At 38.7% G+C, this 14,856-nt stretch overlaps 1 protein-coding gene across 3 annotated transcripts in view; it reads left to right on the forward strand.

Moving 5' to 3' along the window:
* Positions 1-10,883, forward strand: part of LOC135743918 (macrophage mannose receptor 1-like) — a 38,362-nt gene extending 27,479 nt beyond the window's left edge. Inside the window, exons 25-34 of one of the 3 annotated variants that reach the window (XM_073813254.1) lie at positions 1,670-1,775; positions 1,921-2,153; positions 2,267-2,432; positions 2,772-2,924; positions 6,642-6,758; positions 6,838-6,999; positions 7,086-7,118; positions 7,275-7,307; positions 9,796-10,027; positions 10,060-10,883. In XM_073813254.1, the coding sequence (XP_073669355.1) occupies positions 1,670-1,775; positions 1,921-2,153; positions 2,267-2,432; positions 2,772-2,924; positions 6,642-6,758; positions 6,838-6,999; positions 7,086-7,118; positions 7,275-7,307; positions 9,796-10,016 (1,224 nt within the window). In that variant the 3' untranslated portion in view covers positions 10,017-10,027; positions 10,060-10,883. Of the gene's footprint in view, positions 1-1,669; positions 1,776-1,920; positions 2,154-2,266; positions 2,433-2,771; positions 2,925-6,641; positions 6,759-6,837; positions 7,000-7,085; positions 7,119-7,274; positions 7,308-9,795 lie in introns of all 3 variants that reach the window. The other 2 variants (XM_065261823.2, XM_065261822.2) reach the window with 2 other exon arrangements.
* Positions 10,884-14,856: the final 3,973 nt, after the last annotated feature.

The raw sequence follows: 14,856 nt of genomic DNA on the forward strand, positions 1-14,856 counted from the left end.
TATGGGATTAAGGTCAGGCGAGTTTGCTGGCCAATTAAGACACATGGATACCATGGCCCTTAAAGGAGCATTTCACCCGTAGAAACATTAATCTTGATTGAAAGTGCGTCATTCTGTATTTGGTGGCTATTTGACCGAGAAAAAGGGGTGTTTGTAGTCTCACTCCCTCAACAAAGATATTGGACTTCCTTCTTTCAATGATGCAAAATGATGATTTTTACGTCATTGAAAGAAGGAAGAGCAACACTGAAATCTGTATTTCTCCTGTCTCAGCGGCAACTGAGAAAATTATGCATGACCATTCAAAAACATGACTGGGGTTCTAACTATACAAAGCTTAATGCAAATGGGTGAAGTGTCCCTTTAAACCAGGTACTGGTAGCTTTGGCACTGTTTGCAGGTGCCAAGTCCTGTTGGAAAATTAAATCTGCATCTCCATAAAGTTGGTCAGAAGCATGAAGTGCTCTAAAACTTCCATGTATACGGCTGCGTTGACCTTGATCCTCAGAAAACACAGTGGACCAACACCAGCAGATGACATTGCACCCCAAACCATCACTGACTGTGGAAACTTTACACTGGACCTCAAGAAACGTGGATTGTGTGCCTCTCCTTTCTTCCTTCAAACTCTGGGACCCTGATTTCCAAAGGAAATGCAAAATTTACTTTCACCAGTGAACATAACTTTGGACCACTCAGCAGCAGTCTAGAAGCAAGACGCTTCTGACGCTGTCTGTTGTTCAAGAGTGGCTTGACACAAGGAATACAACAGCTGAAACGTATGTCTTGCATACATCTGTGCGTAGTGGTTCTTAAAGCACTTAATCCAGCTGCAGTCCACTCTTTTCCACATTTTTGAATGGGTTTTGTTTCACAATCCTCTCCAGGGTGCGGTTATCCCTATTGCTTGTATACTTTTTCTACCACATGTTTTCCTTCCCTTCGCCTCTCTATTAGTGTGTTTGGACACAGAGATCTGTGAACAGCCAGCCTCTTTTGCAGTGATCTTTTGTGTTTTACACTCCTTGTGTAAGGTGTCAATGGTCGTCTTTTGGATAACGGTCAAGTCAGCAGTCTTACCTATGATTGTGTAGCCTACAGAACTAGACTGGGAGACCATTTAAAGGCCTTTTAGGTGTTTTGAGTTAATTAGCTGATTAGAGTTTGGCACCAGGTGTCTTCAAAATTGAACCTTTTCATTTAAAATATATCAGTCTGTGTGTAATGAATGAATATAATATACAAGTTTCACTTTATGAATGGAATTAGTGAAATAAATCAACATTTTGATGATATTCTAATTATATGACCAGCACCTGAATATCTAATATATAAAAGATTATGAGACTTTATTTCAAAATGTAACAATTTCTATAAAGATTTGGCGAGGGGCATATGTAGATGTTTCTTTAACTCTTACTGGCATCATGTGTCAGCAATTTACATAGAAATGCTGTGCAATTTATTATTCATTTCACAAATGGACCACAATATTTGTAGCAATAGCCAAAATTATCGATTGATTATTTTATGCCAAAAAAATTTTAAGATTATGCTCCAAAAAGATATTTTCCATTGTGAATATTTTTAAAATGTATTTATCATTAGTAATATGTGTTGCTAAAGACTTGACTTTAGACACAAATAATCTGAACTCTTTTCCATGTAGGACTATGACTGTGTTGTGATGGTTAAACACCCAGAGAAGTCCACTGGTAAGTGGAAAGTTGGAGACTGTAAAGATGAGAGAGGTTTCATCTGCAAGAGGAACACAGGTTAGATGAAGAAAAGACCTCAATGTATAAATGTTTTAACTGTAACTCAATCCAATGACATTTATTTAAGAAAACCCATGAGTTTATGGGTCACTTGTTGATCTCTTTCTGTAGATAATCTGTAAGTATTTTGTTTGTGTGTTAGACTCTCAGCTGTCTGCTCCCGTGACCACAGCAGTACCACAGAAATACTTCAGTCTGGGCAATGATTTATATAAGGTCCAGCTGGAGAAGATGAGCTGGGATGAAGCGAGAAGACAGTGTAAAGCTGATGATGCTGATCTTGCGAGTGTACTGAACTCCATCAGTCAGGCGTACACCAGCCTACAAGTCAACAAACTCAAAGAACCTTTGTGGATCGGACTCAACAGTAACCTGGTAATAAATTCATCTCTCTTCACAATAAACACATTCATGTAATTTCATATACTGTATACACACTGCAGAAATGATTTTACTAACATATGAGTGTGGTAATGTGGTTTCTTCAGACACTTGGACTCTATCGCTGGGTGGATAACTGGCTTCTAAGCTACAGTAAATGGGCAACAGGAGAACCCAAAAACAATTTAGCTTGTGTTTATATTGACACGGATGGAGACTGGAAAACTGCAGCGTGTAACAACACATATTATTCCTTCTGTAAAAAATCAGCAGGTATTTTACAAATAATCATTGATAATAATCCGGCCCTTTAAAAGATAAACATCAACAGCACAAATTTGCAGTTTTTTTGGTCATTTGAAAGATTTTAAAATCAAAGATACTATGATGGCATAAACTATATTTTTGTTTACAGAAGAAGTTTCAAACATTTAAACATATAAATTCAGGCTCAAAATTAGAATCTGAAGGTTTATTTAAATTAGAAATATTTAAATTTGAAGCAGCAAATGTCTGTTGTTTACTAATATATTTAAAGTTTATCATATGGTTTTAATTGACAGTTTCAGTTTAAGAGAGATCTGATTTACTAACCCCTCACACGGTCCACAGTTTTTTCCCCTACAGATCCTCCTCAGCTGCCGGGTAACTGCCCCGAATCCAATCACAGGAACAGTTGGATCCCTTTTAGAGGACACTGCTATACGTTCATGACCTCCACCAGAGAAAACTGGGCTCATGCCACAGTAGAATGTATAAGAATGGGTGAGACGCTTCATCCTCCTCCCAATGAGATTATTAAAGGTGTTTTAGAATATAAAACTGTATTTATCTAAACATAGATCATTAATAAGAGGTCTGTACATGGTAATGACATATAATGAGCCTTTAACACGATTGTTTCCTCCTTATGTAAACCTCGTGCATACAAAAGGAAAACAAACCAATCTCAACAAAACACAGACTGTGACGCTACAGTCGAGATGTACGCCCCCAACATTAAATTGCACATTGAATTAAAAGTTGTTACAATGATAAAAACAAGGTTGTGACGTCTGGGTTAACGCTATATGCTAATTAATGCTATATGCAAGCGATAAGGCTGACGTTCTACTATTGACGTTACAGTTACGTTTTGCAGGTCCATACTGAATAAAACACAAACTTACCACTCAGAAACGTCCATTAACAATCTCCAAACAATTTATTATTCCTCAAAATCTGTGTCTGCTCTGTGAAACAGCCAATCAGAGCAGACCTCAACATTATTATTCATGACCCTTTCAAATAAGGTAATAGTAGATCATTTCAATCTAAAGGCAAATCCTCGGGTTGTTAATGGACATGTAAAACTTACTCTGGATCATTTTTTGCACTTAATAAAACCACAAACCTTCTGTGTAGATATCAGAGAATTTAACAGATTATTGCATTCTTTGGGATCCTTAAAAATATCACGTTTTCGAAATATTAAAATAATTGACATACATTTAAATCAGACACACACAAACTGAATTCACTCATCTTGAGATCAAGATTTACTCCTCACATCTGAATGTGTAGTGCAGTAAATGGACAAATGTGACCCGTCACGGAAACCAGGGACTCAAGTCGGCAGCACAAGTTTCGAGAAAATGAGAAACAAAGTTTTTTTTTCGAAATTTGTGATTTTCGTTTTATTGCAGAATCTGTTAGTTGAGATCACGAAGAAGCCTCTCCATGTTTGAGATAGCAGTTTTTGTATATTTAAAAGCGTACATTTTGCGGTTAAAATAGGCTTGTTTTTCCGGAGATTCTAGCGTGCAGCGGGGGGCGTCATTGTCTGTGTGTATATTTACATACTGTATAAGCTTGTGTTTTCGCCTCCGCCCCCAAAGGGAACAGCGTGACTACTAAATAAGGATAGTTCGCCCAAAAATGAAAATAATGTAAGTAGGGCTGTTCCGAATACCATTTTTTGAGCTTCGAAGCTCTAGTAGAAATAAAATCGAATATTCGAAGCTTCGGAAGGAGGGGCTGAACATATTTTTTCTCTTTAATAAAGGCAGGAATCTGTGTGTGTGTATGTGTGTGTCTGTCTATCCACAGTTTTATTATGTGGCGGATGTGTTGCTGGGAACTCAAGGGAGTGTAGTGCATTTTTTTCGTGCAATATGGACATTTGACACTTCTAGAATTAATAAACTTTAAAAATACTACAGAACAGCACAAGCCGGAAGCGGCGTGCCTGTCATGCGTCATGCGAGAACAGCATTAGTGAAACAAAACACAAGACCAATACTTTTAATAAGGTAGCCTATTTTCTAACAACATTTGTCTAACAAACAAACATTCCCGTATCAGAAATTAGCAGCACAGTAATTACTGACAACGTAGGGTAGGCTATTTAAATAAAACAACGAAAATAAATGAACGAAGTTCAACAAACTGTAATAAAACTTTAGCATACTTTCAAAATCAAGTTTATTTATTATAACACTTACACCATCCAATATGTTTTTTTCATCAGAACAATAATGAAGATATTTTGCAGAAACCCCAGTGCTCCGTCATGCAAGTCAACCAATCCGCACACTTTAAGAGCTAAAGCATATATATCCAATACAAAAGTAATCCCCCATATCTCCGTGTGACATATTGACGTCTTGTGAAGCAAATCAATCAGTTTTTGCAAGAAACTGAACGTTATTTACAACACTATTAGCGTGAATGCCAAAGCAGGAAGCGCGCTTTCCGTTCGAGGCGATCTCTTCTTCTACTGGTGGAGTTTGATGGCTGTTGGCTATGAATGTTGGTCTCTCTGCGCCACCTACAGAGCGGGAGTGTGAAGCGCACTTCCTGCTTGGCAAAAGCTCTGCATTAACGCTGAAAAATATTTATATATATATTCGAATCTCAAAACTGAAAATCGAATGTCAACCCACCGAACGAATATTCGAATATTCGAATTTTCTGGTCCAGCCCTAAATGTAAGTAATGACTCACCCTTATGTCGTTCTAAACTCGGAAGACCTCCGTTCATCTTCGGAACACAGTTTAAGATGTTTTATCGTTAGATTTAGTCCGAGAGCTTTCCCCTTCATTGAAAATCAATGTATGGTTTCCATGTCCAGAAAGTTAATAAAAACATCATCAAAGTAGTCCATGTGACATCAGTGGGTCAGTAAGATTGTGTTGATGCATCAAAAATACAGTTTGGTCCAAAAATAGCAGAATTACGACTTTATTCAGCATTGTCTTCTCTTCCGGCTCGAGCGTGAAGTCACGTGACTGTAGTGACGCGCTGCCCTGTTCCTCAGATATGTTTGCTAAGTTTTTTTTTTTTCCAAACTTATAGCCTGCGTCTCCCCAGACTGTAAAGCTCGGGCGCACAAAACAAAAGAAAAATAAAAGAAGCTGGGGCGGAACAAATAACAGTCAGCCGCATCGTACGTCAGCCGCGTCACTGACTTTATGCGGCGCCGCAGTCGGAAGACGTCAAAGTACCGCGAGAGCTCTTCAAGAAATCTTACGGAGTAGTTTAATTTCGACTCGCTCTCGCGGTACTTTGACGTCATCTGTATGTCAGTTCTTGCAGCGCAGCATGAGTCCAAACACACAGAAGTTACACAGATATCGTTGTATTCTTCATATAATTGGCTACATGTTTTGTCTATCAATGTTTTCCATGAAGTCATTGGCTGATGGAGGAACGAGCGAGCCATTGGTAACCTCTCTAAAGGATGTCACGTTTTCGACGGCGCTGTTTGGATGATCTATTATACTACTTCCCTATTTTAAATACAAACTTTGAAGGCGGGTTCATGTGTTTAACGGAGTGTAAGCTCATATACCCTTACATGTTACGATTTAAATAGTCTTCAGATTATATATTATATTGTATTACCAGACATTCATGCGAAATCTGATGTAAACAATCTATATTTCACGGATTATACGCATTTGTGGACAAATATGGTCATTGGATAATCTGAAACAGACTGGATTCGACTTGTGATCCCCACAAAGGTAAAAGAGTCATGTTTATTTTTGCGGGTTGTCATTTGGTCATAAAATACTACATATGATGCTAGAACATCTCAAAAAGGGTTTTACAGGGGGCATGGCTTAGCTAAATGAGATGTAAATGAGCCCTATTGTCTCCCCCAGCTGAAAAGAAGAGTCCCTTTCGTCTCGATTTTCTCGGTTTGAGTATTTCTGAGTTCCTATATTCAAATGGCCACAACTTCTCCAAATCTTATCAGATTCCCATGTGTTACACATCGTTGGAAAGCTTAGAAACTGCACTTTCAGAATCTGTGAATAATTCAAAATGCCCAGATCCGACTTGTGTCCCTACTTTCCGTGACTGGTCACAAATGTTTTAATGTTACTGTGGTGTTGTTGTTTCTCATCTTTGGCAGCTGTAACATTCAGAGCTTTAGTTTAACGGCTGAATGATTGGTTTTAAAAGCAGATACAGTGAGTTATCTGTCATTTCAGGTGCATCTCTATTGAGTATTGAGGATCCAATAGAATCACAGTTTATCCGACAAAACCTGGAGATCCTGCAGGATGAAGTCAAGTCAGTCTGGATTGGACTTCACCGCAGTCATATGGGTCTGAACGAGCCTTCATCTAAATCAATACAACACATTTAAAATCACAGAAACCTTGAACTGATGTTTGTGTGTGACAGGTGATTGGATGTGGATTGATAATACGGTTGTGGATTACACAAACTGGAAACCGGAGATGCGGGGTGATGCTGAAAAATGTGTTGAAGTTCAGTCAGACACTGGGATGTGGAGCACCAGCAGCTGTGATGATCGCAGAGGTTATATCTGCAAGACTGCTAAAGGTCTGACAAATACACTTACAAATAATCTGCATTAATATCACATCACCTTACTGTATGTTAATATCTACATGTGTCTTTATTAACAGTTATACCACCAACAGAGAAGCCATCAATCTCAGGTATGATGAACTACATCTGCAGGGTTTAATTATAACCTGTGAAAAGTGTTCATGAGTTAACAGTACTGAAACAACACATCTATACTGTTAACACATGTTTATCATCTTCTAACATCTTCAACACTAAATTTATTTGTACTGTTTTTGATTTTCCAGTTACACCAACAACAGCGAAGTCATTATTTCCAGGTATGAGAACTCGATTTACACAACAATGATGTAGTAAAATGTGTTTCTTTTGTGTTTCATGTACACATGACAATGTTATCAAATAGATATGCCATCACACAGATCAGTGATAACAACTACAAATGCTTTATAATGCTTGAAAAAAGTTTCCTGTTTTTCATATAAAATCTTGTTGTGTAAATGTGGCCCTAGATTTTACTGTGTTATGACCTGTGTAAAGTGTTCATGAGATAACAGCGCTTAAACAATAGTTCCCTTTTCCGACAAATTGGGAACTGCTTCAAAGAGACCAATCTACTTAGAGAAACTACTAAAATGGCAAAAAACGTTGAGTGCGTCTTGTTAAAGATGACATATCGTCTGTTCTAGTTTTGGATGTGACTTGTTCATGGTTCCCAGTATGGCCACGATTGTGTCTCGTGTCTGGGTATACAGCACGCTGATGCAGCATTCGTGGAGGGCTCATGTTCCGTGTGCGTGAACATGACCCTTTTGGATTTGTGTCTGTCGCAGCATCGGGGAAGGGGGGCCGATTTCGGACTTGGATCTGCTCCCTCCTGGGTGTAGGCATTACACAATACTGCTGTCGGTGTGACCGAAACCCACACACCAGCGATCACCTCCGCTCGCCGCAGGTACACCGGTCGTGCCCTTAGTCCCTCTCACACAGTGTCTGGGGGCGTGGAAACAGTTTCCCAGCCTGTCGCATTGGCTTTTACGCATGATCCGTCTCGGCTACGCGTTTCAATTTTTCCAGCGTTCCCCCAAATTCTCAGGCATTTGTTTCACTGCGGTGAGAGCTGCCGATGCGTACGTACTGTGCACGGAGATTGCTGTCCTACTGGCAAAGGACGCGATCGAGTCAGTCCTTCCAGCCGAGATGAGGTCAGGGTTTTACAGCCCTTACTTCATTGTACCCAAGAAAAGGCGCGATTTACAAGACCCTGAAATGGAACCTGTTTAGTGACGAGTAAACCCCAGAGAATGCCTGATCAGCATCATGCTTTTATATCTTCAGCATTGTTTGAAGAGGAGGCTGTCACCATCTACTATTAAGGTGGATATGGCTGCGATATCCACACACCACACGCTGGTAAACGGTATGCCATTGGGTCATTACATTTTTGAGACCAGCTCAGACCAACTCTTTGTCTTTTACAGTGGTCAGCAGAAAGGGAAAGCTGTCACCAAGCAAATTATGTCCCATTGGATTGTGGACACGATTGCTCTTGCTTATCAATAGCAGGACATTCCATGGCCGTTTAAATTACGTGCTCACTCTACTCAAAGTCTGGCGTCATCTTGGGCATTGGCTTGTGGTCCCTTGCTGACAGACATCTGTAGAGCTCCTGACTGGGCGACACCTAACACAGTTTACTAGATTTTACAGTGTTCATATTCAACCAGTTTCCTCTCGCGTTCTCTCAAACCAGTGAGAACACCGCAGGTCAGCTCGTGTGTTGGCTTGCAGCTCCATTTTGTTGCTACACGATTGCAACATTATGGAACGCTGAAATGGTCAAAACATCACAAAAAAGGTTTTTGACACTCCTCCATCGCCTTGATGGCAGATGTTGCGGAGCATCGGTTGTCATCCTCTCACTAGATGTATTCCCTGTAAACCTGTGTTTGGCTAGGCGCCCACATTGTGTCCCCTACGCAGGGTTCCTATGTGTGTATAGTCTGTTGATTTCATTTAGCAGAGCCCGCTCTGCGTCTCTGTCATACCATGTATTGTTCAGAGATTATATATGGGCAACCTGTCGGTTGTTCCATATTATTTATGCCACCCAGTGTGTAACCTCCTTAGGGGATGGCTTCAGCAGCGTTCTTAGTTACGCCGAGACAAGTCCGCTTCTCGGTTTGCCTAGTTCACTACCGTGGGTTTAGGAACTCGTAGTGAGCTGCCTTCTGGAGTAAGCCAAGGTTCCACCCCTTACGTGAGGGCAGAAGGTTTACGAAGGCACTGTAAGGGATCAGCTTAAGTTGCGCTTTGGTATGGATTCATAATTTGTCGGTCCCGACGTGAAGTCATAGTGACCAACTGAAAGGGAATGTCTTGGTTACGGATGTAACCCTCGTTCCCTGTAAGCAAGGGAATGGAGATGTCACGTCCCGTCGCCACAGTTTGCTGTTCCACTGCTGATACTGGCCGGGCACTGATGCTCGGCTTTCTCAGTGAAAATAGTGATTTGGTATCTCACCTGCTTATCGTTAAATCCTGTGCGGCGCCGGCAGATGCAAATACCTGCATGCCAAGTTCATTAGCGGTTTAGAAGTTTCTCGAAGTAGATTGGTCTTCGTGAATTGTTCCAAATTCGTCGGTCACAACGTGATGTTACCCTTCCCTTCCTTCAGGGAATTTTCCTTGAGTTTGTCATGACACCTAAATATATGTATAGTTAAAATATATATAGTTATTTATGGTCAATTTCTTAGTTTTTTATCTGTTTTTAATCAGTAATATGTGTTTAATGTGGTATTGCAGATCGTCAGGTAGATGAGCGTTCTCATGGATCGGCTGGCATCGCTGTAGGGGTCGTGTTGGTCATAATCGCTGTCGCAGGTCTTGCTGGGTTTCTGTTCTTTAGGAGAAATCCCAGGAATGTGATTGGATGGTTTGATAGTAGATTCTATAATACTCTTCCCGAGCCTCTTACAGTTTTTGATAGTAAAGAATCAGCTGTCAACACTGAAGAATCAATATGAATAACACATGAACACACACACACACACACACACACACACACACACACACACACACACACACACACACACACACATTCTGGTTTCCATGTTTTGTGGGGACATTCCATAGACGTAATGCATTTTATACCATACAAACTGTATATTCTATTCCCCTTACCTGCCCCATTCCCTAACCCCAATAATCACAGAAAACTTTCTACTACTTGACATTTTCAAGTAACATCATTCTGTTTGATTTATAAGCTTGTTTCCTCATGAGGACATCAAAATGTCCCCACGAGGTCACAAAAACACTGGTATTCCTATCTTTATGGGGACAATTGGTCCCCACAACGTGATAATTACCAGGTACACACACACACACACACACACACACACACACACACACACACACACACACAGCCATTAGTATAAATGTAATGTGCAATATCCACAATAATTATGAGTGGGGGGGCTTGCACCAAATGTTTTACAGGGGGCACAGTGTACACAGCTACTGTACCCTTTATAATGTAATCAATATTATTAATGTCAATTAAACATCAAAACCTTTTATATACCATATTCTTACACAGATAATATGATAAGTGTTTATGAAAATGTATTGCTATTTCACACATTAATAAAAACTAGGGTGCTCTACAATCATGTAATTGGCTGTAATGAACAACACTGCAAAAACTGTGAATAAAAAGAAACCTCTGATGCAACGTAAGCAGATCTGAATGTAAAGCTGTATTTTTTTGTTTTATTATTTATATAATTACATTGAAAGCATGTCATTTTTAAAGACTAGCCTATAAACATATTGGTAACACTTTACAATAAGGTTATTTGATAAACATTGGTAAATGCATTAACTAACATGAACAAACAGTGACAATATAGTTTTTCAACATGTATTCATTCTTATTAATGTAAATACAGTTGTTCATGTTAGTGCATGGTGCAAACTATAATGTTGATTTTTTAAATGTATTAGGAAATGCAGAAATTAACATGAACTAAAAGGAATAAATGCTGTAGAAGTATTGATCATTGTTAGTTAATTTTAGCTAACGCAGTAACTTTTTGATAAAAAAATGTTACCAACATATTTATATAAAACTATTGATTTAATACCCCCTCTAGTGATGAATCTAGATATAAACATAAGAAATGGACTTTGAACTATCATCAGTTAATCTGCGACTGTGCACAATGATGGCGCCAGTGCTGTTGCATCTGAGTTTTTATAATTAATAAATATTACATTGCAGGCAGAAAAAAGTATGTGATTAAAACAGCAAAACAAGTGAAGAACTGATCATATTTTGCTCATGATAACAGATAAAAAAGATGCTTAATTGAGTTTCATGCCAAATCCACTTGGCTCAACTTGGATCCCATGGGGCACGTGCCTCCTCAGTGGTGTAGTGGTGCCTGGAAAGGTGGTTATACTCTAAATTTTGCCCCCATTTTTTTTAAAGGGTCCCAGCAATAGATAAATGCCCTTTGTTATAAACAGCATGGGAATAGTCTTGCAAGTAGATCACCACAAAATGGGCTAGTAGTATTTTCACATTGTCACTTAATTTCTGATACTTGACTTCTTAGAGCAAGGATCATCGTGAAATTAAAGCCTCAAATAGGGTCAGATTTTTCAGAAAATAGGCCTACTGGCTCACAGACTATAGGAATAGACAACTAATTATAAATTGTGAGTACACTTTTTATTTAGTCTGTTCACACATTCAAATTATACAACTATTCTCTCATCTTGCACATAGTCTGGTGTAGTAGTCTCTCTTGTAAACTATCTTTTGGAACAGCTGATTTGCAACAGATAGTGTAGGCCAGAGTATGCATCCATTCAATATTAGCTTGGATGGGTTTTTGTGTTATAAAAGGCTTATAGCCCAAACAAGAAGAATTGTGATATTTGGGGATATTTTTGTCACATTTAGGGGGCAACCAGTCCTTGCCAGATATTGTTGCAATTCTGTTGCTGTAGGCCTCTTGGCAGGCTTCCTTACCAGTTTTGTCCTGGTCTACTCATCAATTTTACTAATGTCAGTGCTGTGCCATTATCTTCACTTGTTGATTATTGTCTTTACAGTATTTCATGGTATATTCAGTGTCTTGGAAATATTTTGTAATCCTCTGATGACTGATATTTTTCAACAATGTGATTCCATACTTGCTGAGTAAGCCCTCTGCAGCCCACGACTTTTTCACTTGGATATTACCAAACTGATTTTAGAAAAAAACCTTTAGGACCAGTCACACTTGATGACAGGTATTTACTAATTCATATTTAGCTTAAGTCTGACAGTGACTGGTTGATTCTGAACTCTTTCACAATCCCTATTATAAAATATTATATTATAATTTACAATTATGCAATCAGGTTTTTGTACTTTTATTTTTCATTTTTCACTCTCGCAGTCGACTCTTGCCGACCAGAAACTTTCTCATCGCGGTTTACCGTCCAGAAACATTCCCGTGGAGCTTGCCGACCCGGAACACGCAGGGCTCAAAAATAGTTCCCTGCTATTGAAGGTTACTAAAGGGAATGACAATAGGGGGCAATCATTTCCTCAATGCCAACAACTCCAACAAGAGAAACTGTATTCACCGGACTTTCCTGGGTAACTTGAAAATTGAGTGATTAACGTTTTTAAAATTGAGTAAATCCTGTGTTTATGTTAGGTCCTTGTTGTAACGTTGGCAATATAACCTTACCATGGAGGCCACAAAGAAGTCAGTACTAAGTAAGGTCAGTAACATTGTTGGATGGCTGTTTGATAATCAGCAAATTAATTTAAAAGCTGCAGTGACAGCTTATTATAATATGTTGCTAAACAGATGTTCTAGTGTTTTTAAACCAGTAGTTTTATTAATCAAGCATGGAATGTATTGCGTGAAATAGGGTTTAAATTGAAAAATACCAGATTTAAGCAGCCTGATCTCACAAAATTACATGAAATAGCCATGCATTATTTTGCTCAGTTTTGTGTGACATTGTCACGTATTTCCACCATATTACGGGCCCCTGACACGACTTTCTTTTCCGTGACAGTTTCACGTATTGGTTACTCAACTGTTTTTCCTATTTTCTTACAATTGTCGCTTCGGTTTGGGGTTAGAACAACTTTCTGTTACATAAAATGACATCCTTACCCAAACCCAACTCTAACCCCAACGTCAGGCGACGATGGTTTAAGAAGCATACAATTTTTTTTTATAAACCAATACATTAAGTGACATCCTAACGCAAACAGCAAATCTAACCCCAAACCGAAGCGACAATTTTTTTAAAATAGGAAAAACAGCTGAGTAACCAATACGTGAAACTGTCACGGAAAAGAAAGTCGTGTCAGGGGCACGTAATAAGGTGGAAATACGTGACAATGTCATGCAAAACTGAGCAAAATAATGCGTGACTATTTCACGGAATTTTGTGAGATCATGTTGGATTTAAGTGAATGCTTATGTTTAATTGTAAATCTGCTCATCTAAACATACAAGGCAGAACCAATTGACAATATAGAGTGATCGCTGCTGACACACCGCCCCCTATAGTTTATCATCCTCATAAATGCATGTCATTTTCATGCCTTGAGTCTAGAGAAGGCAAACCGTGACACTAACATGATCCTGTAGTAGACCACGATACTTGGCATGATACTGGGTTGCGCTGCTATAAGCATTAAAGTGCAGCTATTTCATTGCTAAAACTTTATTTTGTAGCTCCAGATATACCGCTTTCCACATATGCATTGGTTTTGTACAAAACTCATCGATTTGAAAAGCTCTGTGTCCCTGATTGGCCAGCTAATCTGTACTTTGTGATTGGCCTGAATACCTCTGAAACTTGACGCTCGTACCATGTTTGAAAGATTAGAGTTAACATACAGGCTGTGAGTCCAAAGCGGGAGGAATTATGATAATGTTGGTCTTTACTACATCACCAATCCCAGACTGTTGCCTACAATCTGTGTGTTTGTTGTAGTCCAAGAAAAGAGATTTACGCTGGAGACGATAACTCGCATCATCGTTTACTTTGAAGTTTGTACCTTATGCTTATCATTAACATGTACTAATCTTACACACTTACACACCAAAGGAAATGTAAAATCATGAATCGGACCATAGTTGCTCTTTAATGCTCTGTAAAGTTTATTTGATAATTTCTTATTAATTGTTGAGAAACTCACTATTTTGAAATGTTTTGTTTATCTATTTCGGTTCCTCTTTGTTTTACCAAGAAATCAAGAACAAAAACTGATCATGTGCAGAATTATGCTGTTGGTCATACCAAGAAGTTCTTTAATAGTTATTTGAAGAAATTTGCTGACTTATCATAATCGCATCATAGAGTATATTACATAGAGTATATGACTGCAAATTCATTTATAATCTATAAACTGCTCATTTCATCTTTGTTTTATAAAAGTGGACAGCATATGAAAGTCTACTGGCTGTAAAGGAAAGTAAAAAAAATGTTGGTAATTTCTGACAATCTGTATGTGCTGGTGGTGGATAAACATTAAACTAAATTATAAATGCAACACTTTTGTTTTTGCACCCATTTTTCATGAGCTGAACTCAAGGATATTCATATCATACTCATATTTCTTCTATGTACACAAAAGGCCTATTGCTCTTAAATATTGTTTACAAATCTGTCTAAATCTGTGTTAAGCTGAGTTCAGACTGCAAGAATTTCAAAGTAGTTTGGTCACAGATTTTTTCACATTGCGTGACTATCTGGGGTAGCGTTCAGTCGCTGCTGTTTTGACACTGCATGATGGATCAGTGACAGGGGCTTTCACACTGCATGACTTTTAAGAGTACA

Source organism: Paramisgurnus dabryanus, chromosome 2, assembly GCF_030506205.2.
Source record: "Paramisgurnus dabryanus chromosome 2, PD_genome_1.1, whole genome shotgun sequence".
NCBI lineage: Eukaryota > Metazoa > Chordata > Actinopteri > Cypriniformes > Cobitidae > Paramisgurnus > Paramisgurnus dabryanus.